This window comes from Corvus cornix, chromosome 19, assembly GCF_000738735.6.
Source record: "Corvus cornix cornix isolate S_Up_H32 chromosome 19, ASM73873v5, whole genome shotgun sequence".
Lineage (NCBI taxonomy): Eukaryota > Metazoa > Chordata > Aves > Passeriformes > Corvidae > Corvus > Corvus cornix.
Window position 1 is genome coordinate 715,284 of NC_046348.1, and position 27,325 is coordinate 742,608.

At 65.2% G+C, this 27,325-nt stretch overlaps 1 protein-coding gene across 1 annotated transcript; it reads left to right on the plus strand.

The window, feature by feature from the left end:
- The first annotated feature begins 817 nt into the window (after positions 1–817).
- ELN (elastin) lies at positions 818–26,629 on the plus strand. Its single transcript, XM_039563045.1, has 39 exons — positions 818–934; positions 7,002–7,055; positions 7,512–7,538; positions 7,722–7,754; positions 9,166–9,210; positions 9,750–9,842; positions 10,197–10,253; positions 10,357–10,422; positions 10,505–10,552; positions 11,538–11,609; positions 11,835–11,861; positions 12,069–12,140; positions 14,769–14,795; positions 15,211–15,275; positions 15,548–15,592; positions 15,756–15,836; positions 15,926–15,985; positions 16,670–16,774; positions 16,858–16,900; positions 17,475–17,612; positions 17,696–17,737; positions 19,017–19,155; positions 19,239–19,280; positions 21,233–21,496; positions 21,734–21,859; positions 21,941–21,997; positions 22,134–22,271; positions 22,356–22,403; positions 23,127–23,228; positions 23,430–23,483; positions 23,653–23,775; positions 23,960–24,007; positions 24,383–24,424; positions 24,641–24,679; positions 25,126–25,152; positions 25,565–25,606; positions 25,766–25,792; positions 25,886–25,936; positions 26,054–26,629. The coding sequence occupies exons 13-39, from the start codon at positions 14,775–14,777 to the stop codon at positions 26,098–26,100; spliced, it is 2,016 nt and encodes a 671-aa protein (XP_039418979.1). The 5' UTR covers positions 818–934; positions 7,002–7,055; positions 7,512–7,538; positions 7,722–7,754; positions 9,166–9,210; positions 9,750–9,842; positions 10,197–10,253; positions 10,357–10,422; positions 10,505–10,552; positions 11,538–11,609; positions 11,835–11,861; positions 12,069–12,140; positions 14,769–14,774; the 3' UTR covers positions 26,101–26,629.
- The last annotated feature ends 696 nt before the right edge of the window (positions 26,630–27,325 follow it).

Below are 27,325 nucleotides of genomic sequence, written 5' to 3' on the forward strand. Positions count from 1 at the left end.
GGAGGGACCCCCGGGGCCGGCAGCACGTTTTCCTGCAAAATGCGCGGTTTTCCCGTCCTGCCGGCGGCTGCACACCCCGCGCCCGCCACCTCCCGGCCGACACCGGCACCGGCACCGGGACCCGGCACCGGGACCCGGGCACCGGCACCGGGATCCGGGCACCGGCACCGGGATCCGGACGCTGGCACCTGAGATCCGGACTCCGTGCACGGGGCACTGGCACCGGGCACGGTATCGGGCACCGGGCCGGTTCCTTCCCTCGCGCCCCGCGGCTGGAGCGGCACCCCTGAATTTCCGCCTGCGCCCCTGGACACCCCCATCCCCTCACCCCGCCGGTCCCCACCTTCCCCCCAGTCCCCTTTCGGGCCGATGCACCTGGGATGCGAAAGCCCCCCTGTGTCTCCCGCGATGCGAGACCACTCAGGTGCCAGCCGCGATGCGACACACATCCGTCACCCTAAATTCCCGTGGCCCCCAGGCCGGTGGGCGCAGCCCCCCTGTCCTCCCCCACCGCCTGCCTTGGCAGCTCCCCCCTCTTCCAGCTTTTTTGGCAGAGACGCGCCGGCTTGGAGAGAGCAGCGAGGAATCAAAAAAAAAAAAAAAAAAAAAAAGGAAAAAAAAAGGGGGAAAGGAAAAAACCCTCCCGAGCAGCCAGCCCAATCGGCGGGAGAGGCTCGTGTGTGTTTGGCCTTTCCTCATGACGTAGTGTCCTGTGCCTCTCTCCCCCCTCTCCCTCTCCTTTTCCCCTCCCTCCTCACCCCCCTCCCCTTCCCCTCGCATCCTTGGAAGCAACAATTAAGCAGCTCTGGGATAAAACACACAGCCCGCGGGAGCACGGGGGCATTGCTTCAAGAGATGGCAAGGCAGGCAGCTGCACCCCTCCTCCCCGGAGTCCTCCTCCTCCTCTCCATCCTCCCGGCTACTCAGCAAGGAGGTAAGGAACGAAAGGCTCCTTCCCGTGCCCCGCGGCCGGCGCCTCGCTCCGGTCCTGCCGGGGACCCTCCGCGGGCACCAGGGCTGCGACACCCCCCACCCTCCGGGCAGTCCCTCGCCTGCCCCGGCTGCGCAGCCCCGAGCAGGGACAGCCACCCACGCTGCCCTGCCTTGGCGACGTCCCCGAGGGCGGCTGGGCAGCCCCCGGGTGCCACCTCCGCCGAGGGCTCTTTGCTCCCCACACCGACGCGTGGCTTTGTGCCATGGCCGGGTGGGACGGGATGTCACCGAGGGTGGTGACGCGGGGCAGTCGGTAACGGCACCGCTGCACCAAGCACTTGTCGGAGGGAGGCTGCCAGGGGTTGTGTCCTGGTGACAGGCTTGGGGACAGCAGAGACTTGGGAATGAGAGACTTGGAGGCACGAAAGGCTCAGGAACACGCAGGCAGGACACCAGGCGTGGCCACCAAACTCCCATGGGACTTAAAAGTGCGAGGGGCCGGGGGAGGTGGCAGCCTGTCACCCCGCGGTGCGATGGCAGCGGGAGCCGAGGGCGCCGGGTGGGTGGGAGCGTCCCGCAGCCGCCGTGTGCGAGCTGCTGCCTCAGTGTGTGGCCGTGACAGCCCCGGGGCTGCTGCAGCTGCAGAGCGGCTCGACCCACCCGAACCGCAGGCTGAGGGTGCCGGGGGCCCTCACGCCCCCCTCACTGTTGCTTGTGCCACCAAGCGTCCGGGTCCCTGTCCCGGCGCGGTCCCACGGCTGTGTGACAACCCAGCCCACGCACACGCAGGTGCGGCACATCGCGGCCGAGGGGCGGGGAGGTGACAGCCAGCGCTAGGGTCCCTGTCCCAGCCGTGTGACACAGCCCGGCCAGCGCAGGGTCTGTGTCCCAGCCGTGTGACACAGCCCGGCCCAGCGCAGGGTGCGTGTCCCGCAGCCGTGTGGCCAGCAGCCCGGCCAGCGCAGGGTCTGTGTCCAGCCGTGTGCACAGCCCGGCCAGCGCAGGGTCTGTGTCCCAGCCGTGTGACACAGCCCGGCCAGCGCAGGGTCTGTGTCCCAGCCGTGTGACACAGCCCGGCCAGCGCAGGGTCTGTGTCCAGCCGTGTGGCACAGCCCGGCCAGCGCAGGGTCCCTGTCCCAGCCGTGTGGCACAGCCCGGCCAGCGCAGCCGGTGCCTGCCCGGTGCCCAGCCGCTGCCTCGGGTCAGACCGGGAGCTCCCACAGAGGCGGGGAGAGCAGCTGAACACAGATTCTGAGCCCACTGCAGTGGCCAGACTGGGCAGAGGGCTGTGAGGAGGCGACAGCACCACAAGGGAGGGGACAGTCACCTCCGGAGAGCTGAGTGGTTGTGCCACGGAGAGCGTGTGATGGGCAGAGCCACCATCGGCCACGGGGTCAGTGCCGGGGCTGTCGTGAGGGGCTTGTTGGACACGGAGGATTGAGGACCGGAGGAGGAGAGGGTGCAGGATTCTGTGGGCAGCGCCGGGGGCTGGGTGGGCACCAGGGCAGCCCCAGGCTGGACCACCTGTCACCAAGGGCAGAGCCCTCAGCAGCTCCATCTGCCCGTGCCCTGCAGCTCCCGGGACCCCGAGCGCGGGCTGGCTGTGCAGGCAGCGGGACCTCAGAGCCGGGAGCTGCCTGAGAGCCGAGCTGCTGTCGGTGCCTGATCCTGCTCGGGGTGCTGGATGGGATGTGCCCCACTCCAGGCCCCGGCTCAGTCCCCAGGGGTGTTTGCTGCTTTGGGAGCCAGCTCACCGAGGAGGTGACCTGACCCTGGGGATGGTCCCGGTGCTGGGGGGACACGGGAGAAGGCTCTCCCAGGGAGCACTGGGCAGTGTCTCAGCCCTGCCCTGGCACACCAGCCCTTGGGGACAGAGCTGACACAGAGGCACGGTGGCATGGTGAGGGGGATCCCAGGGTGCTGGGGAGGCACCTGGAGAGGGGCAGGCCAGTGAACTCCAGCACTGACTGCCAGTGCAGCTGCAAATCAGCCTGGTGGGAGAGGGAACCCTGAGACATCCCAGGGTTGAAGGGTTCGTACCCAGACTGTCACCTCAGAGCAGTGCCAAGGGACTGAGCTGGCAGCACTCAGGAAACCCCGGCAGCAGGTCAGGATCAGCCCCTGGGGATCTGCCCCTGGGGAGCAGAGCCGTGCTGGCACTGTGGGGCCCTGCACAGCCGGACACAGGTCACTGCAGGGGGAAGGGGCCGTGATTCCCCAAAGGTGCCAGGTGCAGCCTGTCCCAGCATCGGGAGCAGGGCATCCATCCCTCAGTGCTTCCATCCATCCCTCAGTGCCTCCTGCATGGAGCACAGGGGATCTCCTGGCAGTGACACCCCCAGGAGGGACAAGAGGGACCCCAGGGAGGTCCCAGCCCTGCAGGCTCTGGGCCCGGGGGGAGCAGCTCGGGTGGGTGCAGAGCGGCAGGCACTGGGTGTGCTGGCACCCAGCCCGGGGCTGTGGGGACCCTCCGAGGACAACCAGAATGCCCAGGGTGAGGCTGGGATGGCATCTCCCCTTCCCAGCTGGACCCCGGCCTGCTGGGGCTGCTCCCTCCCCTCACTACTGGCAGGGTGCAGCTCGGCCGCCAGCACTCGGAGATGAAAGCTGGAGCTTCAGGGGGGCTGGAGAGGAGCCAGGCCCCGGCAGCAGCCCCCCTCCCCCCGAGCTGCTACCAGCGAGCCCGGCCCGGGATGCAGCATGGCTTCAAAGTCGCTTGGAGACTGAATGTTTCCATAACTTTCTCCCAAGAAAAAGAAAACAGCAGAATGAGGGAAGAGGGGAGTGGTGGCGGTTTTGCGCTGAGGCTCCTCCGGGAGCTGGTGCCTGTGGGCGCAGGGAGGGGTGAGGTACGAGGGTGTCCTGTGGTGGATTCTCCAGCATGGTCTCAAAACCTATGGAACAGAGAAATGCTCTGCATTTCTGGCTCGTGGAGGGAGCTGCAAGCAGTGGTGCAGATAGAAATAGTGAGGCCAATCCAAACGGGATCGGAAGCAGTGCTGGCAGCAGAACAGCACGGATATCCACACCTGTGGATGGAGCTGGGGGGGGAAAACATCCCATTCCCATAAACAAGGAGGCTCCACACCAGATCCTGAGCACCTCCACGGCTCACACCCCGACACAGCTGGGGCTGCATGAGTGAGTGCGAATTCTCCTACCCCTGGACTGAGAAGCCATCCCCGGGGTGGGATGCAGGCTCACAGCCAGCCCAGCACAGGAGACAGGCTGGGAGCCCAGGAAAATCCCCTTCCCAGGGTCCTGGCAGGCTCAGAGCGGAGGCAGCACAGAGCTCCTTCCGTGCTGGGAAGCCGCTGACTCAGTCTCCCCTTCCCTGATGTGCTAAGGGAATGGGTGGAGAGGACAAATGGCAGCACGTGGACCCCAAACTGGGCTGGGGGCTGCTGCCCCTGAGGCTGGGCAAGGACAGAGATGGCCGGAGAGCGATGGCCAGAGCCCAGTGTGGTCACAGTGTCACCAGTGCGTGGGTTGTCACCAACAGCTGTGCTCGGTGGTGCTGCCAGGGGGAGGGACTGGAGACGCTGGGGGGATTTGGAGAGACCCCCCCCAGTAGTGCCTGCACCAGGGAACAGCCCCGAGCTGGGCTCTGGGGGAGCAGCTTGTGAAGGAGCTCCCAGGGCAGTGCAGATCCGGCCATGCCTGGCAGCAGAGCTGGTCAGGGAGAGCTCCTGAGGGAAAGGTTTGTGCCCCCAAGGCCGCTTGGCACCACCATCCAGCCACCCATCCCACTGCCTCCGGGCCGTCCCATCTCCTGCCAGGCCTTGCTGACTGCCCCACACCTCCTGATCTGGGCAGATGGACCAGCACATCCTCTGCAATCCTCCCAAAAAGTGTCCAGGCACAGGGCCCTCTCTGGGATGGTGCCTGGGGGATGCCTGGGGACGGGGCAGTGACAGTGTCACCACAGTGGGACCCTCCTGCCAGGACCCCCAGTGCCCCAGGAGGGTGATGATGATGAGGATGATGAAGGGCTGAGTTCAGCAGCTGTGGCTGTGGGCAGGTGACACCCGGACATTCCCAGGGTCCCCACAATGCAGGGGTGCTGTGAGAAATCCTTGTCCCAGCATCCTCGGGAGCCTCCATCAGGCAGCGCTGGTGACAGAGGGTAGGTGAGGTCAGCCTGTCCCCCACTGTCACCCCAGCACCAGGGACCTTGCCTGGTTTTGAGGGGCTGAGGCTGCGGAGCACGATGGGGGCTGAGCGTCCCGTCCTGGGTGGGGACAGTCCCTGGCCATGCCCGGCACTGGCTCCCAGCGGCAGCGGGGCCGGGAGGGAGAGCTGGCGGTGTGCGGACGCTCGGAGCTTGTTCGGAAACAAGGAGGGAGTTGTGTTCACCCAGGCTGGGGGGGCGGTGTGGGCGGGGAGTGTGCCGGGAAAAGGAGCCGTTCTGTCACCCCCGGCCGGGAAAAGGAGCTGCTCCGGAACCCCCGGGCCGGGCCGGGCCGGGCCGGAGGCTGAGCACGCGTCCCCTCCTGGCCAAGGGACACCGCGGGACGGGATGCTGGGGGGCAATGCCTGGGCCCCGCTCTCTGGGGCTGTGTGAGGGTCCTGGCACGGGTCCTCCCCATCCCCCCATCCCCGGGGATGTCCTGTCCTGCCACCGACATCGGCTGTGCCCGCGCAGCCCGACAGCCCTGCCGCACACGGTTGTGCCCTGGCACCCCAGTGCATCCCGCGGGGAGCCCGGGCATCTCTGCAGGTGCCCAGGGTGCAAGGGACACGTGAGCAGGGCCCAGGGGACACCCTCATCCCTGCCACTGGTGGGGCACAGCAGGGCTTTGGGGCACGGCAAGAGGGAATCCCCGGAGTTTGCCCCCCCCGTGATGGAGATGTGCGGCACAATGTGTCCCCGCCGTGGTGTGCCAGCCCTGCCACCTGCCAGCCCTGCCACCTGCCCGTCCCCCCGGGCGCTGGCACCCCCTGCCCAGCCCCTGGGCACTGCCCGGCCCGTGGTGGTGCTGCCACGGCTGTGCCACTGCATGCACCCCCCTCCCGGTGTGCTGGGGTGGCCACTGCAGGTGCTCAGGTCCCAGCCATGCCCCCACAGGGTCCGCCCGTGCCCGTTCCCCCCTGAAGTCCTCCCCAGTGGCGGTGCAAGCAGCAGGGCTGGCTGCAGGTCCCACAGGGACTGTGGCCACGGCAGCCCCCCACGCCCTCCTGGCAGCTCCCCTGTCCGGCTCTGTCCTGCAAACCCCACCATAGTCCCTCTCCCGGTGCCAAGAGTGGAGTTTCCCTCTGCACTGCGGTCCCCTTGTGTCCCCAACCCACCTGCAAGCCCCCAGCGCACCCATGGCCCTGGTGGAGCTGGGGGCCAGCCGGGGGTGGCAGCCTGGTGGCCTGCAGCAGACACCCCCCTGCCAGCCACAAAGCACCAGTCCAAACCAGCCACCAGTCCAAACCAGCCACAAAACCTTGCTGTGGCCTGTAAGCATGAGCTGAGATACCCTGGGAAGTGCTGGGACCGCAGTGTCACACGGACAGGCAGAGGGACCAGGGAGCTTCCATGGGTCTCAGCAGTGTCCCCCCAGTCTGTCACCCCAGTCCCACCGGCCTGAGCTGGCTCTTCACTGGCCCCTCAGCGGGCAGGACACATCCACAGATCCTTGGGGCAGCCCCAGAGGAGGCTCAGGCTTGGCTGGGACCAGCAGGGGCTGTGGGGATGGACTGGGACAGCCCCACGAGCGTGGCCGTGCCCGGACCCAGCCGCAGAGCCACGTGAAGCTGGAGGCGATGGAGGCAGCCCTGGCTGGGCTGTGGGACAGGAGCAGAGCTGGACAGCAGCCGGCCCCACGTCCCTCCTTCCCACGGAGGGCCAGGTCCTGCTGACACCTCCACCGAGGTGCCGCCCCTGGGTCCGAGCTGGGGCACCTCCAAGCCCTGTCACCACTGTCACCCCCGGGAAACAGGGCTGCAAGGAAAGGCAGGGGCCTGCCCTCGAGCTCCGCATCCCAACCCGTGCGCAGGGAGCACCAGGGGAACCAGGAGGGGCCCCCCGCCCCCTGCCTCGGACCACTGGGGGGATTTTAACAAGGGTCTCTCTCTTGCAGGGGTCCCTGGTGCTATCCCGGGAGGGGGAGTCCCAGGAGGAGGCTTTTTCCCAGGTAAGGGGGCCCAGGCACCACTGGGAGGGGGCATCACCCTGTTTGCAAGGACGGGCAGGTGCCTGGGGGGGTCCCTGAATGCCTTCGAGACACCATGGAAGGCTGGGGACCTGCCAGCCGGGATCAGGTGACATGGGGACACCCTGCCTGGCTGCTCAGCATGGACTCAGCATCAGCCCCGTGGCGTGGGGACAGGACTGGGTGGCAGTGCCAGGCTTACCCTGGGGGCCCCCAGCCCAGGGCTGGCACCTACACCTGCCCAGCCCTGGCCACAGGAGGTGCTCAGAGGTCACAGCCTGTCCCCAGAGCTTCAGCCAAAACCCTGGGGACACCCCAGGGGGGATGGCCGGTCCCCTTACACCGTGTGACTGTCTCCACCTCCCCAGGGAGCCCCGGGAGCCTGGGTGGGTGCTGGGTGCTCCCAGGGCGGTGCTCAGACTGTGCCGTTGCTCGCAGGTGCTGGACTTGGAGGTTTGGGAGCAGGTGAGTGCTGGGACCCCTGCCAGGCTGGGCTGGGCTGGGGAGAGGGGCAGGACGCCCAGCAGAGCTGCCTTGTGCTGGGCAGGGGCTCTGCCACGAGGCTGGCCCCGTCCCACACGTGTCCCCGTGCCCGGGGATGCTCGGAGGGAGGATGGCCCTGACCCCTCTCCGCTCACTCTCCCCTAGGACTCGGGGCTGCAGGAAAACCTCCCAAACCAGGTAAGAAGCCTTTCCCTGGCTCTCACCAGCTCCAGGCACGCCAGCAGCCGGGATATTTCCCAACCACTGCTGCCCTCATGTTGCTCCCGCGCTGGGGGGACCCCGCTGGCCAAGGCACAGCCCGCCCTGCCCTGCCACACTAATCCTGGCACGGCCTCCAGGAGTCTCCCTGCCCACCCCGCTTCGGCGCTGCCCTCTGCCCCAGCCCCCAAACCAGCCTCTGGGGGTGCTTGCTGCCTGCAAACCGCGCCAGAGCTCCGGCAGGAGATGCGAAGCCGGGAGCCAGCGTCCCGGTGGGCAGCTAGCAGCGCCCGTGCCTGCCTGCCAGAGGGGCCAAGAAGCTTCTGCAGAGGCTCCTGCAGCCCACGCTGGGCTTTGCCGCGCCTAGGAACGCTGGGGACAGGGGACATCACCAGGAGAGAGGGGAGATGCTGGCAGGGGGATGTGCAGCAGGAGAAGGCAGAGCTGGAGGGCACCGAGCCTGGGGCAGCAGGGACCGAATGTGCAACATCTGGGCCAAGGGAGATCATGGAATTGTTGAATGGCCTGAGTTGGAAGGGACATTAAAGCTCGTCCAGTGCCACCCCTGCCATGACAGGGACACTTTCCACTGTCCCTGGGTGTTCCAAGCCCCGTCCAGCCTGGCCTTGTGCACTGCCAGGGATCCAGAGGCAGCCACAGCTGCTCTGGGCACCCTGTGCCAGGGCCTCACCACCCTCTGAGCAGAGAATTTCCTCCTAGCATTGAGCCTAAATCTCTCCTCTTTCGGTTCAAACCACTCCCCTTGTCCTGGCACTCTCTGCCCGGTGCCTGTTGATCCCCATGCAAAGATGCTGCTTCAGGCAGACCCTGGGGTCCCCTCTGTGCCCTCCCTGGGGTCCCCACTGTGCCCAGGGCAGGGGCACCCCACGCCCCTGGCCCCCGAGCAGGCCAGGCTGCGCAGTGGGAGCTGCAGCCCGAGGCGGGGGCCGGCAGCCTCCGTTTGCTCAGATTTCAGCTCGTGGAAAGAAAAACAAGGCCCTTTATTTCGGCGTAATTAAAACCAAACGCGGGGCGGCCGCGAGGGCCCAGCCAGAGCGGTGTCCGCGCCCGGAGCCAGCGGCACTGGAATTTGCGCCTGGAGGGAGCGAGGGCTGATGAGCCCCAGATGTTGGAAGGCAGTGCTGGCCGGAGACCCAGGGACTCATTCCTCAGCCATAAACATTTTGGTTCCGTCCCCCTGTGGCCCGGCAGGGCGGGGGGCGGCTGAGGCAGAAGGGACGGGATGGAGGACCCGAGTGCTGGCGAGGACATTTGTCACCGTCCCTGTGCCCGTCCCGGGGCTGTTCTCCCGTCCCCACGGTGCCACAGGCACTCCTCTCTGCTCCTCCGGGCCTGGCCGCCCCCCACCTCACCCCGCTTCTCTTTCTAGGGGTCGGAGGACTTGGGGGACTCGGCCCCCTTGGCCTGCAGCCAGGTGAGCACTGACCACTGTCCACCCCCATTCCAGGCCATCCCCGAGGCGATATCCCCAGAGACCCACCTTGGGGACAGCACGTCCCTTGTCCCCATCTCCACAGCTCTCCAGAGCGTGCTGGGTGGGTGCCGTCTGGGCTGGGTGCCCTTCCCAGACCCGAGGGACTGCGGCCGCCCAGCAGGCAGCCCTGAGGTCCCCGACACAATGGCCTCAACCACAGTGGGGTGACCCCGCAGGAGAGGAGGCACCTGGGGTCCCCGCAGGGCCGGCAGCAGAGGGACAGTGCCTGCAGGTGGTCAGCCAGGGGCTCCAGGGCTGTCAGGTGTTGTGTGTGCCGGGTGGGGTGTGGATGGGAGCAGGGATTTGGGGGGATGCAGGACGGGGCAGTGCCTGCTAACGCCGCCTCGCCCAGCCTAACGCCAGCCCTGGCACCGCCACGCAGCCCCGCAGCTCACCAGCCCCTGTGCCCACCCGGAGGGCAGGACACCCTCTTGGCAGCTGTGTTTCAGGAATGCTGATGCTGGTTGTTGTCCCCACAGGTGCTGCGGGTCTGTTCCCCGGAGCTGCCTTCCCCGGGGGGGTGTTCCCGGGAGCCGCCTCGGCCGCGGCGCTCAAGGCTGCTGCCAAAGCTGGTGAGTGCTGGGGGGGCCCGGGCAGCCCCCAGGGACCCCTGGTGTCCCCTGGGGGTCTGGGGCAGGACAGGTTTCCCTCGGAGCCGGGGGCTGCAGGCAGGAGCCGATGCTCTCACTGGGCTGCCCAGTGACTCGGAGGGACCCGGGCACGGGGGAATTGGCCAGACCTGAGCTCCCAGGAGCAGAGACCGCAGAGCTGCCTGGTCCCTGTGCCCAGTATGGGAACCCACCCCTGGGACTGCCTCAGGGTGTCCCCTCCGCCCCCAAGGGCCATCCTGAGCTTGTCCCGTTCTGGCCTGCCCTAGCCCAGCGGCGGCGCCTCCCCTGGTACACCCCTCTTCCCAATGCCCCCAGGTGCTGGCATTGGAGGCGTGGGTGGAATTGGTCCTGGTGGCCTCGGGGTCTCCACAGGTAGGAAACACCCCTCGCTCCCGGCATAGCCGAGCCTGGGGCAGAGCTGTCCCCGGGGTGGGCAGGAGCCGGGCCCGGGCTCAGGGGTCTCTGCTGCCCGCAGGTGCCGTGGTACCGGGCGCGGTGCAGCCCGGCCTTGGCGCGGCAGGGAAACCCCCTAAGATACCAGGTAGGTGACGGCCCCGGAGCCGGGGCCGGGGCGGGGAGCGACTCCACCCGGCTCCTCATCCCTGAATTTCTTTTGCCTGCAGGTGCTGGGATTCCCGGAGCTTTCCCGGGCGGCGTGCTCCCCGGCGCAGGTGAGCTGGGGGTCCCCACCCCACCATCAGCACCCCAACCTCCAAGGGTATCCCCACCCTGCCAGCAGCACCCCAACTCCGAGGGGATCCCATCCAGTGCCGGCAACACCTCAACCTCCAAAGGGGTCCCCAACCCCGCCAGCAGCACCCCAGCCTCCCAAGTGGTCCCCGCTCAGTGCCAGCACCCCCTGTGGGCCGAGCACCCTGCCCTGCCTCCCGCTGCTCCCCGCAGCTTCCAAACCCCTTGGCTGAGGTCACAGTGACATTTCCACCGTGCCAAAGGCATGGGGGGACCCCGGCACCTCTGTCCCATGCCAAGCTTGGCGGGAGCAGGCGGCACCAGCACTGGGAGAGGAGCTGGCACAGCCACCAGGGCTGGCGGCGTGGGAAGGAGGGGGAGGAGGTGGCAGGAGAGAGGAATTCCTCAGTGCAAAGTAATTTGGGGGAGGAAAACTTGTGAAAACAAGATGTTTCGACACTGTCCGAAGTGTGTTGCTGGTCAGGAATGTCTTTTCCATGTCTGAAAACGCTCGAGTTATAATGAAAGACATTTGTAAGAGGGGGAAAAAGAACCCCAAACCAAAAGGAAACTCAAAACCCAAAAATCCAACCCAAACGACTGCAAGGCCAAAGCACTGTCTGCTTCCCCTGGAGGGCTGGAGAGCCCCTGCTGGCCCCAGGCCACCGAGCATCACCAGGGCAGAGAGCACTGCCCAGGCCTGGCTGGGGCTTTGCTGTCACCGCTGGGACCCCTCTGGAGTGCCACGTTCCCTGCAGGCTCCCAGTCTGTTCCACAGGTGGCTCCAGGCTGGGAGCAAACCCCTCCTGGCAGCTGGAGGTGCAGCCAGGCTGGCACAGGGCGGTCCCCAGCCAGCCCCCGAGGATGAGGGTGCCCTGGGTGACAAGAGAGGGGTGGCAGGGGTTTGGGATCTGGGTACCAGTAACATCATGAGGCCCCAGCTCATCCCTCTGGTCTCTGCTCCAGGTGTTCGCTTCCCCGGCGTGGGGGTGCTGCCCGGAGTCCCCACTGGAGCTGGAGTCAAGCCAAAAGGCCCAGGTAGGTCCCCTCAACCCCCTTGGAACGCTGGGGTGGGTTCAGGGCTGGCTCCAGCTCGGCCCCCAGCCCATCCTTCAGGATCACAGCCCTACAGGGCACTTGGCAGTGAAGCCAACTTGCAGCTGAATCAACCTGTTAATTCAGTTCACCTGAATTAACTCAGGTTAATTTGGGCCTCCAGGAGCAACCCAGGGCTCACACAGGTGTCTCTGTGTTTCTTTTTAGGAGCTGGAGCCTTCGGAGGAATCCCTGGTGAGTGTCCCGTCTCTCTTGCCTGTCCTTCTCTTCCTTCCCAAGCCTGTTCCTCACAGCTATGGTCTCCCCACACCAGAAGATGCCTCAGGGCTTCCCAAGCCCCCCACTCTCCTCTCCCGGGGTGCCCTGGGGCACTCCCCTCCCTCCAGGACTGGTGGCAGCCGTGGCGCGGGCTCCAGGTGAGAGTCTGCTGTTGGTTTGCAGGACTGGGAGGTTTTGGAGGTCAGCAGCCTGGTGTCCCTCTGGGGTATCCCATCAAAGCTCCTAAGCTCCCAGGTAAGCTCCACGGTGGCTTCACTGCGGGGGAAGGATCCCAGCAGTGCCAGGACAAGGACCCGCCGTTCCCCAGGGCTGAGGCACAGTGCCCACAGGTCCCCCGGACCTGGCAGTGCCTGTGCTGGCCCTGGGACAGCAGGACAGAGCCAGGGGCTCTGCTGTGCCCTGCCTGTGGCAGCCCCGAGGGCAGCTGCCACAGTGATGCCCGTGGTCTTGCCCCAGCTCATGTGGACAGTGCTGTGCCTCTCCAGCTGTTGTAAGGTAGGAAGGGTCACGTTCTGGGGATGTGCTCTGGGCCAGGCCACCCTGGGATGGCCCCGCCAGCTCCTGCTGGCACAAGGCACAGCCCTCGCAGGGACAGTCTGGTTTCTGTGGCTCCTAGGGTTGTGCTGGGCATTCACTGGGGCCAGGTGTCCTGGCTCAAGGAGCTGTAGCCAAGGCCACCTAGGGGCTCCAGGCAGGTTTCCCTCCCCACTGCCCACGTGGACGGGGCTCAGCCCCTGCCCAGGGCAGCCTGGGGGAGCTCAGACCCCCTTTCCCAGCCCAGGCTGCTCTGGACACCTTCCCCTCCCAGCCCTGTGCCAGGTGCCAGCTCTGCCTGTCGCCGGGCAGCCATGCCCATGGAGGGACAGTGGCAGGCTCTGTGCCCTCCAGGGGCTGTGCTGCCACCTTACTGCTCCCCAGCGCATCCCAAGGAGGAGGGCAGCCACATCCGGGCAGGCCCCCATGCCTGAGGTTCTGGGGAGTGCACTGGAGACCCACGGGCATTTCCCCTGCACCCAAACAGGCGCTGGAGGCAGGAGAGCCTTGGCGAGGGGAGCCCACCCCGAGCAGCACATCCCAGCCCGGCTCCAGCCCCAGCAGCTCTGCTGGCTTCCCCCCAGCTGGGCCCGTGGCCACAAACACCGGCAGGGATCCCTGGCCGCTCCTGTTTCCTCCACTGGAGCAGAGTTACGATCCTTAAGGAGACTCGGCCCCGCCACCGGCTGATCCCGTCTGGGTCCCGGCCCCAAGACAGGGACCAGGACAGGGGGGTGTCCCCAGCTGGGGTTCACCTGGCACCCAGACCTTCCTGGGGTGCTGGGGGATGCCAGTTTGTCACCTCTGAGGGCTTGGGGCTGGCAGTGCAGGGACAGGCCGTACTGGCTGGAGAGGCTCTTGTCTCAATGCTGCAGGTGGATCTGGGGCCCCACACGTGGGGTGTCCCCTGCACTGTCCCCACTGCAGTAGGTCCAGGTTGAGAGGGGATGAGGGGACAGTGGCACAAATAACATTTTCAGTGGAAAGTCATCTCTTTAGATGATTTGGTGCTGTGCTCTCCCTGCTCAGGAGGTGGCCCTGGGGTCACCCACCGTGCTGGAGGCTCAGTCTGAAGCTGTGGCTGAGGTCAGGGTCCTGTTGATGCTGTAGGGATGGGGACCACTCCCCAGTGTCCAGCTGTGCTCGGGTGACATCCATCTGTGCAGAGCCCTCCCAGTGTGTGCATCGGTCCAAGCTCCCTGGCAGTGCTGGTGACATCCCCATGGGCACAGCCCCATGGGCACAGCCCCAGGGCAGGGACTGCCTTTCCACCCAGCTGGGGCTACTGGGGACCTGGACTTGGACCCAGCAAAACCCTCGGAGAACCAAGGCTTGGACTCCTGGCCCTTGGAGTCACCTCCATGTGTGCTACCCCTTTGCCAGCTTTGGAGTGAGCAGGGTGCTGATAAGGTGCCCCAGGTTGAGCAAGGGTGGCCCTCGGGGTGCGGGACACCTGGCACAGGTCACTGTGAGCCTCTGCCTGCCAGCACTGCCATGCTGGTGTGGGACACCACAGGATAGCCCGGCAGGATGGAGGGAAATCTGGTCCCCACATGCTGGCTGCTGGGAGGGGATGGTGTCCAGTGCTCGAGGAGATGCTGCTGCCATGAGTAATTCCATCCTGGCTGCAGGCAGCCACATCCCTGCCCACGCTGGAGACACCCCCACCCTGCGTGCAGCTCGAGGTGTCCCCAGCAGGAATGTGGCAGCCCGTGGCCTCGGGCTGCTGCCAGCAGTGATGGGAGCTGTGAGCTGCTGGCTGCCGAGCCCACGGTCCCCCCTGGGTCAGGGGCATCCCCGCGCCATTCCGAGTGCTGGGATCCGGCCCTTTCGCAGGGAGACATTTCCCTGGCCGAGCTGTTCCAGCTCATAATCCCTCCCCATCCCTTCGCACCAACCTCCTAACGAGGTCACGTTTCAGCCGAGGCTCCCAAGCCCTGATTCCAATTAAAACCTTTGCTTTGGAGCTGGCCGGGGCGCAGCCAGCTGGGTACAGCTCTCGCCGCGGGGCTCCCGCGGGACCACTCGCTGGAGCGGGGTCATGGGAGGCTCCTGCAGAACCAGCTTCAGGCGCCACAGCCCTCGGCCAGGGCTCAGAGCAGGCGGCTCTTTCAGTCCCTGCTTCCAAGGTGAGGGAGAACAGCATCTCCTGGCCCAGCTCCACTGCAGGGGTTTGTATCCCGGAGGATTCACCGTCACCATGGACGGAGCCCCCGGGGCTGGTGCCGCGCAGCCCCAGCAGAGCGGGTCCACGCCGTGGGGCAGAGGGGACAGGGCCAGCAGCAGCCGGGTGCTAACCCCCCCTCTCTCCTCTCCTCTTGTCCCCAGGTGGCTATGGACTGCCCTACACCAATGGTAAGCTGCCCCGTGGTGAGTCCTTGTGTCCTCCTCACTCCTGTGGCTCCCCTGGCTGCCACCATGGCCGTGTGGCCACCGACCCTCGGGTGGTGTGAGGGACATCCTGCTCCCAGGGCGAGGTGGTCCCTTGGGGACCTCGTGCCTTGCCCATGGTGGCCGTGGACCAGCCTGGGAGCAACTCAACTCTCCCGGCATCCCTGGGAGCTGTTAATCCATAGGACACGTCCTGAGCCACTCCAGCTCCAGACAGGGATGTTTGAACTGGGATCTCAAGTGGGGAGGAGCTGGCTTTGGCATCCCCCGCAGCCTCTGGCGCCAGGGGGAGGAGATCCAAGGGAGCTGCTCCGTCTGTCTCGCTGTCCTTCCCCTGGCCGGTGCCTGACCCGGCTCTGCCGCTGTGTTGTGATTGCAGGCCTCAGGCCGGCGGGATAGGAGCCGGCATCCTGGCAGGAAAGGCAGGATACCCCACCGGGACAGGTTCGTTCCGACCCCGCAGCCCCGGGGTGGGGCCTGGCACGGGCACGGCAGGGGACCGCGCACTGTCACCATCGCTGGCCCCTGGATGCGGGCTGAGCGCTGCCCGGCTGTCCGGGCACCGCAGGGACAGCCTGCAGGGGAGCGGCACCTCCCACAGGACAGGGGGACAGATGCTGGCACGGGTGCCCGGTCCCCAGGGTCCCTGTGGGTGGGGGGGCTGAGGTGGGAAGGTCTCGGGACCTCGGTGGCCCAGTGCCCGTGTCCCTCCGCAGGGGTCGGAGCACAGGCGGCGGCAGCGAAGGCAGCAGCGAAACTTGGTGAGTCGCCCTTTGTGGCACAAACACCGCCCATCTCCCCGGCAGGAGGGAAATCCCTCCCCTCCCCTCCCTCCCTCCCTCCTTCCGTCCCTCCAGCCCCGGGAATGCCGGCTGTGTCCCCGTGGCCCCGCACCCTGGGCTGACCCGCTCTCCCCTGCGGCAGGAGCCGGTGTCGTGCCCGGCGTCGGCGGCATCCCGGGAGTCGCACCCGGTGTCGGCGTCGGCGGTGTCCCCGGAGTTGGAGGTGAGGCGATGAGAGGGCGATGCCCTGGGCTCAGGGAGGCTCTCCTGGCCTTATTCCACGTCCCTGACTCTCTCCCGCTATCCCGGCAGTTGGAGGACCGGCAGCGGCGGCAGCAGCGGCGAAGGCAGCGGCAAAAGCAGGAGCTTTTGGTGAGTTCCTGCTGTCTCGGACAGAGCTCGGGACGGGGAGGAGCCGTGCATCGATGCCAGGGGCTGTGCCAGGGCCCTAGCAGCCCCTATCCCATCCTCTGGGGTGCTCTCCCAGCCCCTGTCCCGGCTCCAGCAGCTTTTCCAGCAGCGATGGAGGGCTGACGGGCCCCTCGGGATGCAGCAGCCTGGCATGGGGCACAGCATGCCCGTCGCACCTGGTTTCTCCGTCAGATGTGGGGTTGCTGTGCCAGGTGCCAGCAGCGTGCCTGGGACGTGGCATCTGTGCTGAGCTGTCCTTCCCCAGCGCAGGGATGCTCCGGGGGATGCAGATCTCGCTGCTCCCCTCCTTGGCTGTTCTGTGGGAGAAGAGTGAGCAGGAAACCGCTCATTGGAGCAGTCAGGGGAAACGTGCCAGCCCTGGGGCAGCTGGGATGTACAGCCACAGCCTCGGGGACCTCGGGAGTCCCCAGGATCCAGGGCGGCCAAACCCCTGATGAGTGTAGGGAGCTGGGAAGCAAAATCCCGGGTGCATCCCGCGTTGCCTGCGGAGCTGCTTTAGGACGTGGGAGGAGCCCACCACGAAGGCGGTGCCCAAGAGCCTCCTGTGGCCCTGGGACAGACCTTGTCCCCCCGGTGGCAGAGTGGGCTGTTTGTAGGGGGTCTGATTGCTCTGCTTCCCTCCAGGTCCAGGGGCAGTGCCCGGAGTCGGAGGCGTCCCTGGCTTGGTACCCGGTGTTGGAGGCGTCCCCGGGGTGGTGCCCGGCGTCGCAGGTGTCCCCGGGGTGGCAGGTGACTGTTCCAGGAGCCCTGTCCCCATGGCCCGGCTCTGCGGGGCCGTGGTGGCTGAGGGTCCCTGTCTCCCTTGTCCCCAGGGGTGCCGTCGGCGGCCAGCAGCAGCAAAGGCAGCTAAGTACGGTACGTGCTGCGCAGGGCCCCAGCCCCGGGACCCCCGCCCGCCCTGCCCACGCTGACACACGGGGGTGCCCAGGCACGGGGTGGTCCCCTGGGATCACCCCTGAGGGGAACGGGGAATGCTCAGCCCAGCTCCCAGCTGCTCCCACCTGGGCCTGGCTCCATCCCCAGGGCAGGACCTTCTCCCTCTGCAGGCTTCCTCCAGGCTGCTCTGTGGAAGTGAACAACGAGCCCCAGCTCATGGCTTTGGATTTAACTGAATTCTTGGATTTTGTGCAAAATCCATTTTTCAGCAGCTGATCTGGTGCCTGAGGGCTCGGTGCTGCTGCCATTAGGGCAGAGATTCCTGGCAGTGGGGCCCTCACCCAGGGTCACCACCATCCAAACACTTGGTGGGGTTCAGAAACAAATCCAGCTGGGCCTAGCAATTCCTGCCCTGCCCCGCTGGGGTCTCTCGGGGATGAGGCCGTGGATGCTCCGCTCTCCAGGGCACAATGATGAGACAGAGCCACGGCAGCTGCCACCTTTGAGCTCTTGCTGCTGTCAGCTCTGACTTGTCCCCTCTTGTTCCCGGCAGGCGCCGGCGTTCCCGGTGTCGGTGTGGGCGGCGTTCCCGGCCTGGTGCCCGGAGTCGGAGGAGTCCCTGGCTTGGTACCCGGTGTTGGAGGCGTCCCCGGGGTGGTGCCCGGCGTCGCAGGTGTCCCCGGGGTGGCAGGTGACTGTTCCAGGAGCCCTGTCCCCATGGCCCGGCTCTGCGGGGCCGTGGTGGCTGAGGGTCCCTGTCTCCCTTGTCCCCAGGGGTGCCGTCGGCGGCAGCAGCAGCAAAGGCAGCTAAGTACGGTACGTGCTGCGCGGGGCCCCAGCCCCGGGACCCCTGCCCACGCTGACACACGGGGGTGCCCAGGCACGGGGTGTCCCCTGGGATCACCCCTGAGGGGAACGGGGAATGCTCAGCCCAGCTCCCAGCTGCTCCCACCTGGGCCTGGCTCCATCCCCAGGGCAGGACCTTCTCCCTCTGCAGGCTTCCTCCAGGCTGCTCTGTGGAAGTGAACAATGAGCCCCAGCTCATGGCTTTGGATTTAACTGAATTCTTGGATTTTGTGCAAAATCCATTTTCCAGCAGCTGATCTGGTGCCCGAGGGCTCGGTGCTGCTGCCATTAGGGCAGGGATTCCTGGCAGTGGGGCCCCTGCCCAGGGCACTGCCCTCCAAGATATGTTGGGGATGGTGGGATGGTGGGATCCATCAGGTATAACCACCCCCAAGGAGCTCCAGTGGAGATGAGGGCCATGGCCAAGCAGCAGGGCAGTCTGGAGCTTGGGCACAGGGAGGAGGCAGAACTGGCCCTGAGGTTCCACACAGCATTAGGACTCCAGGTTCTTCTCCAATAAGCAGAGCCGGGAGTTCCCTGGCCAGGTCCCACGACCGTTTCCTTCCTTGATGCTGTGGAGGTCTGGGAACCTCCACAAGGAGCATTTCCATGAGGAGTCCCATGGTCAAAGGCAGCTCTCCTTTGAGGGTTAAAGCACTGGTGCCCCTCTCTTCTATACTTGGTACAAAACATCCCTCCACAGGCCCTGGGCAGGATGGCATCCAGGGATTCAGGAAGGACCCGGCAGTGGGTGCTCTGTGCTGTGGTGCCCCCAGCTGAGCAGGGTCCCATGAGGCCAAAGCCCTGTAGCCCTGAGCCCTTGCAGGAGTGACCTGATGCTCGTCCCTGTAGCACTAAGGGGTGCCAGCAGGTCCAGGCTGTCACTGCCCTGGGCAGCTCTCCAGTCTGAGCAGTGCCCGGGCTCCCAGCCCTCCCAGCACCTACTGGGGAGACCCAGCCACTTCTGCTCCGTGGCCTGTCTGGCTGCAAGGCTTGATGTCCCTGTGACAAGGAGCATCTTGGGCCCCTGTGAGGATGAGGGTCCTTGTGGTGCCTGTGCTGGTGACTTCCTGGCAATCTCTGGCAGAGTCACGGGCCCATCCCTGCCCTGCCCTGCTGGGGTCTCTCGGGGATGAGGCCGTGGATGCTCCGCTCTCCAGGGCACAGTGACGAGACAGAGCCACGGCAGCTGCCACCTTTGAGCTCTTGCTGCTGTCAGCTCTGACTTGTCCCCTCTTGTTCCCGGCAGGCGCCGGCGTTCCCGGTGTTGGTGTGGGCGGCGTTCCCGGCCTGGTGCCCGGAGTCGGAGGCGTCCCTGGCTTGGTACCCCGGTGTTGGAGGCGTCCCCGGGGTGGTGCCCGGCGTCGCAGGTGTCCCCGGGGTGGCAGGTGACTGTTCCAGGAGCCCTGTCCCCATGGCCCGGCTCTGCGGGGCCGTGGTGGCTGAGGGTCCCTGTCTCCCTTGTCCCCAGGGGTGCCGTCGGCGGCAGCAGCAGCAAAGGCAGCTAAGTACGGTACGTGCTGCGCAGGTCCCCAGCCCCGGGACCCCCGCCCACCCTGCCCACGCTGACACACGGGGGTGCCCAGGCACGGGGTGTCCCCTGGGATCGGGGAACGGGGAATGCTCAGCCCAGCTCCCAGCTGCTCCCACCTGGGCCTGGCTCCATCCCCAGGGCAGGACCTTCTCCCTCTGCAGGCTTCCTCCAGGCTGCTCTGTGGAAGTGAACAACGAGCCCTAGCTCATGGCTTTGGATTTAACTGAATTCTTGGATTTTGTGCAAAATCCATTTTCCAGCAGCTGATCTGTTGCAGGATCTGGTGCCCAAGGGCTTGGTGCTGCTGCCATTAGGGCAGAGATTCCTGGCAGTGGGGCCCCTGCCCAGGGTACTGCCCTCTGAGATATGTTGGGGATGGTGGGATCCATCAGGTGTAACCACCCCCAAGGAGCTCCAGTGGAGATGAGGGCCATGGCCAAGCAGCAGGGTAGTCTGGAGCTTGGGCACAGGGAGGAGGCAGAACTGGCCCTGACAGTCCATGAGGGACTCAGTTCCAGGTGCTGCTTCAAAAGGCAGAGCCAGCAGCTGGCACCTGGCCAGGTCTCACGACCTTCTCCTCCATCACCACAGCTGAGCCCTGGGAGTCCCATGGTCAAAGGCATCTCTCCTTTGAGGGTTAAAGCACTGGTGCCCCTCTCTTCTATACTTGGTACAAAACATCCCTCCACAGGCCCTGGGCAGGATGGCATCCAGGGATTCAGGAAGGACCCGGCAGTGGGTGCTCTGTGCTGTGGTGCCCCAGCTGAGCAGGGTCCCATGAGGCCAAAGCCCTGTAGCCCTGAGCCCTTGCAGGAGTGACCTGATGCTCGTCCCTGTAGCACTAAGGGGTGCCAGCAGGTCCAGGCTGTCACTGCCCTGGGCAGCTCTCCAGTCTGAGCAGTGCCCGGGCTCCCAGCCCTCCCAGCACCTACTGGGGAGACCCAGCCACTTCTGCTCCGTGGCCTGTCTGGCTGCAAGGCTTGATGTCCCTGTGACAAGGAGTGTTGAGCTTCTGACGGGGCACCCTTCCTTCTTGGACCAGGGTGAAAGAGCAGAGGAGGCTGCTGTTCTCCTGAGTTCTTTATTTCATAGTCTCACAGCTTTCTTGAAGGTAGAGTTCCAAGGGGGTTACATGATAAAGGCAAGCAGCAACAGCAAACAGTAGGCAGAAAACAGCTGCTTCTTCTTCTATATGCTCTGTATGCTCCATATATTTTTTCTTACAGAAGTGTGGATTATATTTGCTAACTGACCAATAAGATTAACACATGATTCTGGTTTTTCTTTCCTTAACCTATTCCGGTCTAATTCTAACAATCGTAAGCCTTACACAAGTGTTACATAGGTGTTACACAGATTTGCATGTACAGTTTCTATCAGCTCTTACTGTTTATGTGAACACTCCATCTAAAAAATGTGAACAGTATAATTCTATCTATATTTTGTCTGAAGTAAAGAATTCTGTGAAAAGGTAACACTGCTGCAGCAAGAACTGTGTTTAAGGTCTCTACTACAGCTTTTCAATGTTTAAGGCACTTAGCATATATTTCTACTAAAAGTTAAAAAAATCTGTATTTCTATTTCACTTTGGTGTGGCTTCATGTATCTCAGCTTGTCCAAAGGTTTTAATTCAACTCTTGTGCTTTGGCTTCCCTCTGGGCCTGAGTCCAGAGGAGCTTTCACTCCAATAAAGGAGCATCTTGGGCCCCTGTGAGGATGAGGGTCCTTGTGGTGCCTGTGCTGGTGACTTCCTGGCAATCTCTGGCAGAGTCACGGGGCCCATCCCTGCCCTGCCCCGCTGGGGTCTCTCGGGGATGAGGCCGTGGATGCTCCGCTCTCCAGGGCACAATGACGAGACAGAGCCACGGCAGCTGCCACCTTTGAGCTCTTGCTGCTGTCAGCTCTGACTTGTCCCCTCTTGTTCCCGGCAGGCGCCGGCGTTCCCGGTGTCGGTGTGGGCGGCGTTCCCGGCCTGGTGCCCGGAGTCGGAGGCGTCCCTGGCTTGGTACCCGGTGTTGGAGGCGTCCCCGGGGTGGTGCCCGGCGTCGCAGGTGTCCCCGGGGTGGCAGGTGACTGTTCCAGGAGCCCTGTCCCCATAGCCCGGCTCTGCGGGGCCGTGGTGGCTGAGGGTCCCTGTCTCCCTTGTCCCCAGGGGTTGCCGTCGGCGGCAGCAGCAGCAAAGGCAGCTAAGTACGGTACGTGCTGCGCAGGGCCCGGGGTCACTACCCTCCAATAGCTGGCACGATCCTGAAATGCATCCCACTAGCAAGACACGAAAGTGATCCCTCTCCTGCCCTGCTGGGGTCTCTCCTGGATGAGGCCATGGATGGTCCATACTCTGGGCCACGATGATGAGAGCAGAGCCAGGAGAGGCCCAGCCTTTGAGCTGTTGCTGCAGTGAGATCTGACTTCTCCCGTCTCATTCCCTGCAGGAGCTGGCGTCCCTGGTGTACCTGGCGTCCCTGGTGTACCTGGCGTCCCTGGTGTACCTGGCGTCCCTGGTGTCCCAGGCGTCCCTGGTGTCCCAGGCGTCCCTGGTGCTGTGCCCGGTGTTGGAGGTGAGCAAACAGGCTGTCACCAGGCAGCGGGGGGACACTGACCTCAGCAGTGCCCTGACCGTGTCCCTTGTGTCCCCACAGTGGGCGGCCCGGCAGCAGCGGCTGCAGCCAAGGCTGCAGCGAAAGCAGCGGCGATCGGTGAGTCTCCACTGTCTCCACTGTCAGCACCGGCTGTGCCAGGGAGGGAGGAGGGGTCTTGGCACACGGGAGAGGTGGGGACACCCTGGTGCTGTGGAGTCTGCCCCCTCGGACACATCCCTGAACCCCTCTGCAGGAGCAGGACGCGTGCCCGGCGTTGGCGTGCCCGGCGTTGGCGTGCCCGGTGTTCCTGGAGTGGGTGTGCCCGGCGTTGGCGTGCCTGGTGTTCCTGGAGTGGGTGTGCCCGGTCTGGTGCCCGGCGTTGGCGTTCCAGGTGAGATGGTTCCCAAGGGACGCTCGGGTGTCCCCAGCGGTGCTGGCCGAACGCATTCCTGACCCTGTCACTCCCTGTCCCCAGGAGGTCCGGCAGCCGCTGCCAAAGCAGCCGCCAAAGCAGCCAAGTTCGGTAAGCTGGGATCCCTCCCGGGTTATCCTGCGTGTCCTGTCCCCTCATCTCCACCCCGGGCTGCTCTCCTGTCGGGGCTGAGGCCCAGCAGTGCCTGGGGTCCCTGGGGGTTGGGGTGAGGGATGAGCCCCCCCAAAGGGCTGAATGTGGGATGAGGTTCTGGCTGTGTCAGGGCTGCTCTCCAAAGAGCTGAGCCCCATGGAGGGTCCGAGTTCACCATCCAAACACCTTCTTGAACATCGGTCCATCCACACCCCCTTCTGCCCACCCAGCCACACCACCAGCCACCTCAGTGTCCATCTGTCCCCTTCTCTGTCCATCCATCTGTACCTCCTCCATTCATCCAATCACTCCACATCCATCCACATATCCATCCCTCCATCCATCCATCCACATATCCATCCATCCATTCAACCATTTATGCATCTCGTCATCTGTCCATTCTTCCATCCCACCATCCATTCAACCACTCCCCATTCACACACATGCCCATGTGTCCATCTCACTATCCCACCATCCATGTGTCCATCTCAGCAGCCGTCCATTCATCCATCTCACCATCCATTCATCCATCCTACCATCATTTCAACCACTCCTCATCCAGCCACACATTCATCTCATAATCCACCCACCCACCCCCATCCTGCCACGGCTTCTCATCCAACCCCTTCTACCCTGTTTCTTCCCGAGCTGAAGCCCCAGTCCTCCTCTTTGTCCTTGCAGGAGCAGGTGGCCTGGTTCCCGGTGTGGGTGGCCTGGTTCCTGGAGTAGGTGGCCTGGTTCCTGGAGTAGGTGGCTTGGTTCCTGGTGTTGGAGGTGTCCCAGGTGAGGAGCAGGAAGGTAGGGGTGGGGGTAGCTTGCCTGGTGTGGGGGCAGTTCTGGGGCAGGACAGGCTTGAGGAGAACCTCAGCGGTGTCCCCTGGGGCGATGCAGACAAGGCCTGGGGGATGGGCTCTGCCCAGGTTTGCTGTGAGGCCTCTGCAGGGTCACTGACCCCCCCCCCCCCCCCTTTCTCTCTCTGCCCAGGTGTTGGAGGTCCAGCAGCAGCAGCCAAAGCAGCAGCCAAGGCAGCCAAATTTGGTGAGTTGGTCTGGGGAGCCCCTCAGTCACACCCAGGGGGCATCACCCCACCAGCCCTGGTGTGGCACAGACCGGTCCAGGGCATGCTGGGGATGGGCACTCCAGGCCTGGCACATCATCCCACATGAGCAGGGGATCAGCCCATGATGCCTCACCCCTCTTTCCGCAGGTGCCGGGGTTGGAGGGGTGCCAGGTGTGGTGCCCGGCATCGGCGGAGTGCCCGGTGTTGGTGGCGTGCCCGGCTTGGTGCCAGGAGTGGGAGTTCCTGGAACTGGCATCCTCCCCGGGGCAGGTACGTGCTTTGTCCCACCCTGCTTGGGGACCTGCTTGGGGACAGTGGTGGCTGGGAATGTTAAAAGCCACCGAGGCACGTGCAGGGGTGGCAGGGAGGGATGCGGGTGGGACAGAGGGCGGTGGCATGTGAGAGTGGTGCGGGGGTGACCGTCCTAACCGTGGTGTCCTCACTTGCTTTGCAGGCATCCCCCAAGTAGGGGTGCAGCCTGGTGCTAAGCCTCCCAAATTCGGTACGTGCCCCTGCCCCAGGGCCACCTCGGACTGTCCCTGGGCACCCTCCTCCTGTGGCCATCGGGGTGCTGACCTCTCTTCATGTCCCCTGCGTGCCCACTGTGCCCTGATGGCCCAGGCGTGGGAAGTGGTGTGCTGTCACCCATGGGTGCAAAGTGCCACCTGTACCCCCTGCCCTGGATTCGCTGGGGACAGTTTTCTCCTGCATGTGTTATGCAGGGGCTGAAGCCCCTCTGGGTGCTGGGAGGTGGGTGCTGGGGACTCCCAGCGTGGGTGCCAGGGCCACCCCAGCAGGCTGAGCGCTGGCTGGGGGTGCTCCGAGCTGGGGGTGCCAGGCTGTGGGGGGACAGGTGTTAATGGTGTCTCTCTGGCAGGTGTTCCCGGGGTTGGAGTCCCAGGGGTTGGTGGCCTCCCAGGTAAGTGCTGGCAGCAGCTGAGCCCAGGCAGTGGGGATGTGAAGGCAGAGGGATGCTTTCCCAGAGGGATGGAGCTGCAGGGATGTCTCTCAGAGGGATGCTGGAGAGAGTGGGGCTGCCAAGGAAGGCTGGGCATGCTGGGGACTGGGTGAGGAGCAGGTCAGACACTGCCCCACTGCCGTCCCTGCTGGTGCTCACCCACGCTCCTCCTTGTAGGTGGCCTCGGAGTCGGTGGCCTCGGAGTCGGTGGGCTCGGTGAGTGATGCTGGTCCCACAGTGGGGCTCCCCAGGGCTGGGCTGCAGGGAGCAACAGCAGAGTGCTGGCAGAGCACTGAAAAGGAAAGGGAGTCTGTGTGCACTTCTGTGCACTTCTTCCCCCGTGACTACTGTCTCACAGTACAATCCCACCCCAGGCTGGCACTGTGCCTTGTGCCCCATCCTGTTTGCCACCTGCCCTGTTCCCAGGGTGTGATCCCAAGGGAATGTGGTTGCTGAGCAGGGACTGAAGGCCATAGCGCCAGCCTTGCCCATGCCATGGCAACAGGGGATGACGCTGTACCATGTCCCCAACGTGTGGTGGTGCAGGTCCCTCCTGGGACCCTCTGGGTCCCTCCTCAAGGGTCTGGCTGTGGCCCTGGGGCAGCAAGTCCGGGCAGGGGCTGCACCAGTGCCCCTCTCTGACAAAGGACTCTTGTATCCAGGAGCTGCTGGGAAACCTCCCAAGCCAGGTAAGGGACAGCCAGAGGGGCTGGAGGAGTGACTCCAGCCTCCGTCCCCATCCACATTCCCGTGGCTGTGCTCACGCTCCCCACCCTCACTGGGGCTCTCCCACCTGCCGGTTTTGGTGCAGGGGGGCTGCAGCCAGGTGAGTGCTGCAGTTTGGGGCTAGCGTGGGAGTGTGTCCCCTGCCCTGCCACACTCGTCCCCGCTTGCTGTCCCCACGCTGCTGCCATTCCCTGCTGGGCACGTGGCTGCCTGGGAGAGCACTGAGAAGCCAGAGGGGTGCCAGGGTGGGGATGGCGGCTTTTGCATCAGCTCCTGTCCCTGGAGTACGCGAGGGATCCGAGCCAGACTGTCCCCAGTCCACGTTAGGGTGGCACTGCTGTCACCGGCTGTCACTGGCTGTCGCTTTTTCCCCAGGGGTTGGAGTTCCCGGCTTCGGCGTGTCACCGATATTTCCAGGTACCACCCCCACCTCGGCACACACCGGGGGCCTGTGTCGGTACCTGGCCGGCTCACGGGGACACGGCCACGGGCCGGGGAGGGACCCCGGGGGCTGGGGGTGCGGGGCAGGGAAATGGGGGTGCCCCGTGGGTGCTGAGGGCTTCGCTCTCCTTTCAGGTGGGGTCGGCGGCCTGGGATTTGGTGGTGAGTATCCATCCCGCCCGCGGGGCGTTTTGTGGCGGGGGGTGCGGATCCCCACGGGGGTCCCGCTCACGCCGCTCTGCCTTCCCCCCTTAGGGAAGCCCCCCAAGCCCTACGGAGGAGCGCTGGGTGCGCTGGGCTTTAGAGGTGAGCACGGTCCCCCCGCTCCCAGGGGCCGGTCCTGCGCCCGGCCCTTCTCCCGGCCCTGGGCGGGGTGCGGGCGCAGGGAGGGCTCACCCTGCATCTCCCCGCATCCCCCCGCAGGCGCGGGCTGCGCGGCAGGGAAGTACTGCGGGAGGAAGCGGAAGTAACGCTCGCCACCGATGACCTCATGAACTTTGGTGCTACTGCATGGTCCAGAATGTAAATCCGAAGCAAAGCTGAGACACCCCCTCCCCAAGCCCCGGACTCCCCCCCCCCATCCGTCCCGGGGCCGTGCCCGGCCCCTCGGTCCCAGCAGGGAGCGCGGAATAAACTGCGGGGAGCAGCCGTCCCCCTTGGTGCTATCGCTCTCTGCGGGATTTGGGGGGGCCTGGGCTGTTGCGCCCCTCCCCAGCCCCAGAGCTGACCCCCGGGGGGGGGGGCAGGATGAGGGGCACCCCACATTGGAGGAAGGGAGGGAGGGAGGGAAGGGGATCCCGGCGGCGGGGGCTGTGCGGGGAGGGATGGCCCCGTCAGCCTGGCCCCCACCCCGGGCCCCGCGTTTCCCCCGGTTTGGGGGGGCCGCGGGCAGGAGGGGCTCGGTCCCTTCACGTTGCTCACTTTGCTATTACTGGGTGGGACGCCCTACACCGAGGGACTCGCTTCTGACAGACTAATAAAGGACAAGTTTTTAAAGGATTCTGGCTCTGTCCCGTGTCCCTTGTCCCTGTCCCCCTCCCCGTGGCGGTGGCAATGATGCCGGGGTTCACCCCCACCGCGGCTCTGTGCAAGCCCGGAAAGCTGCTGGGTCCTTGGCCCAGGGATGTCGCTTGTCCCACTCCATGGTCACAGCCTGGGGACACACGGGAGGGGTGGGGGGACAGCCTGGGGCCCCAGGGGTTGCCCATGCCTGTTCCTGCAGTGACAACCCAGCGTCCCAGGGAGAGGTCTGTGCACTGGCCTGAGGTATCGGGGGGGCATCTCTGCCCTGTCCTGGTGTGACAGCGTGGGGAGCCAGGAAAAGGTCTGTGCTCTGACTCACAGCGGGGGCCTGGGGTGCAGGAAAATGTCCATGCCTTGTGCCCCGGCAACAGCCTGAGGACCAGCGGCGCTGTGCCTGTCCTTGGTGACAGCCCAGGGCCTGACAGACACATCCATGTGCTGTCCCAGGGTAACGGTATGGGGAATGAAGGGGATATCCATACCCTATCCCACAGTTACAAGCCAGGGACACAGGATGCAGTCCATGCCCCTTGCCATGGTGGTGGCCCGGGGCTGCAGGGAGATGTCCATGCTCTATTCCATGATGACAACGTGGGGAATGAGAGGGACAACCGTGTGTCCCACAGTGACATCCCAGGGCAGATGGGGATACCTGTGTCCTGACCACAGTGA

Bases quoted from the DNA above. Each gene is read 5' to 3' on its own strand.
- ELN (XM_039563045.1), top strand. From the start codon at position 14,775: ATGGACTGCCCTACACCAATG. The intron at 16,901-17,474 runs GTACGTGCTGCG...TGTTCCCGGCAG, and splicing joins AGCAAAGGCAGCTAAGTACG to GCGCCGGCGTTCCCGGTGTC. The intron at 24,425-24,640 runs GTAAGTGCTGGC...TCCTCCTTGTAG, and splicing joins AGGGGTTGGTGGCCTCCCAG to GTGGCCTCGGAGTCGGTGGC.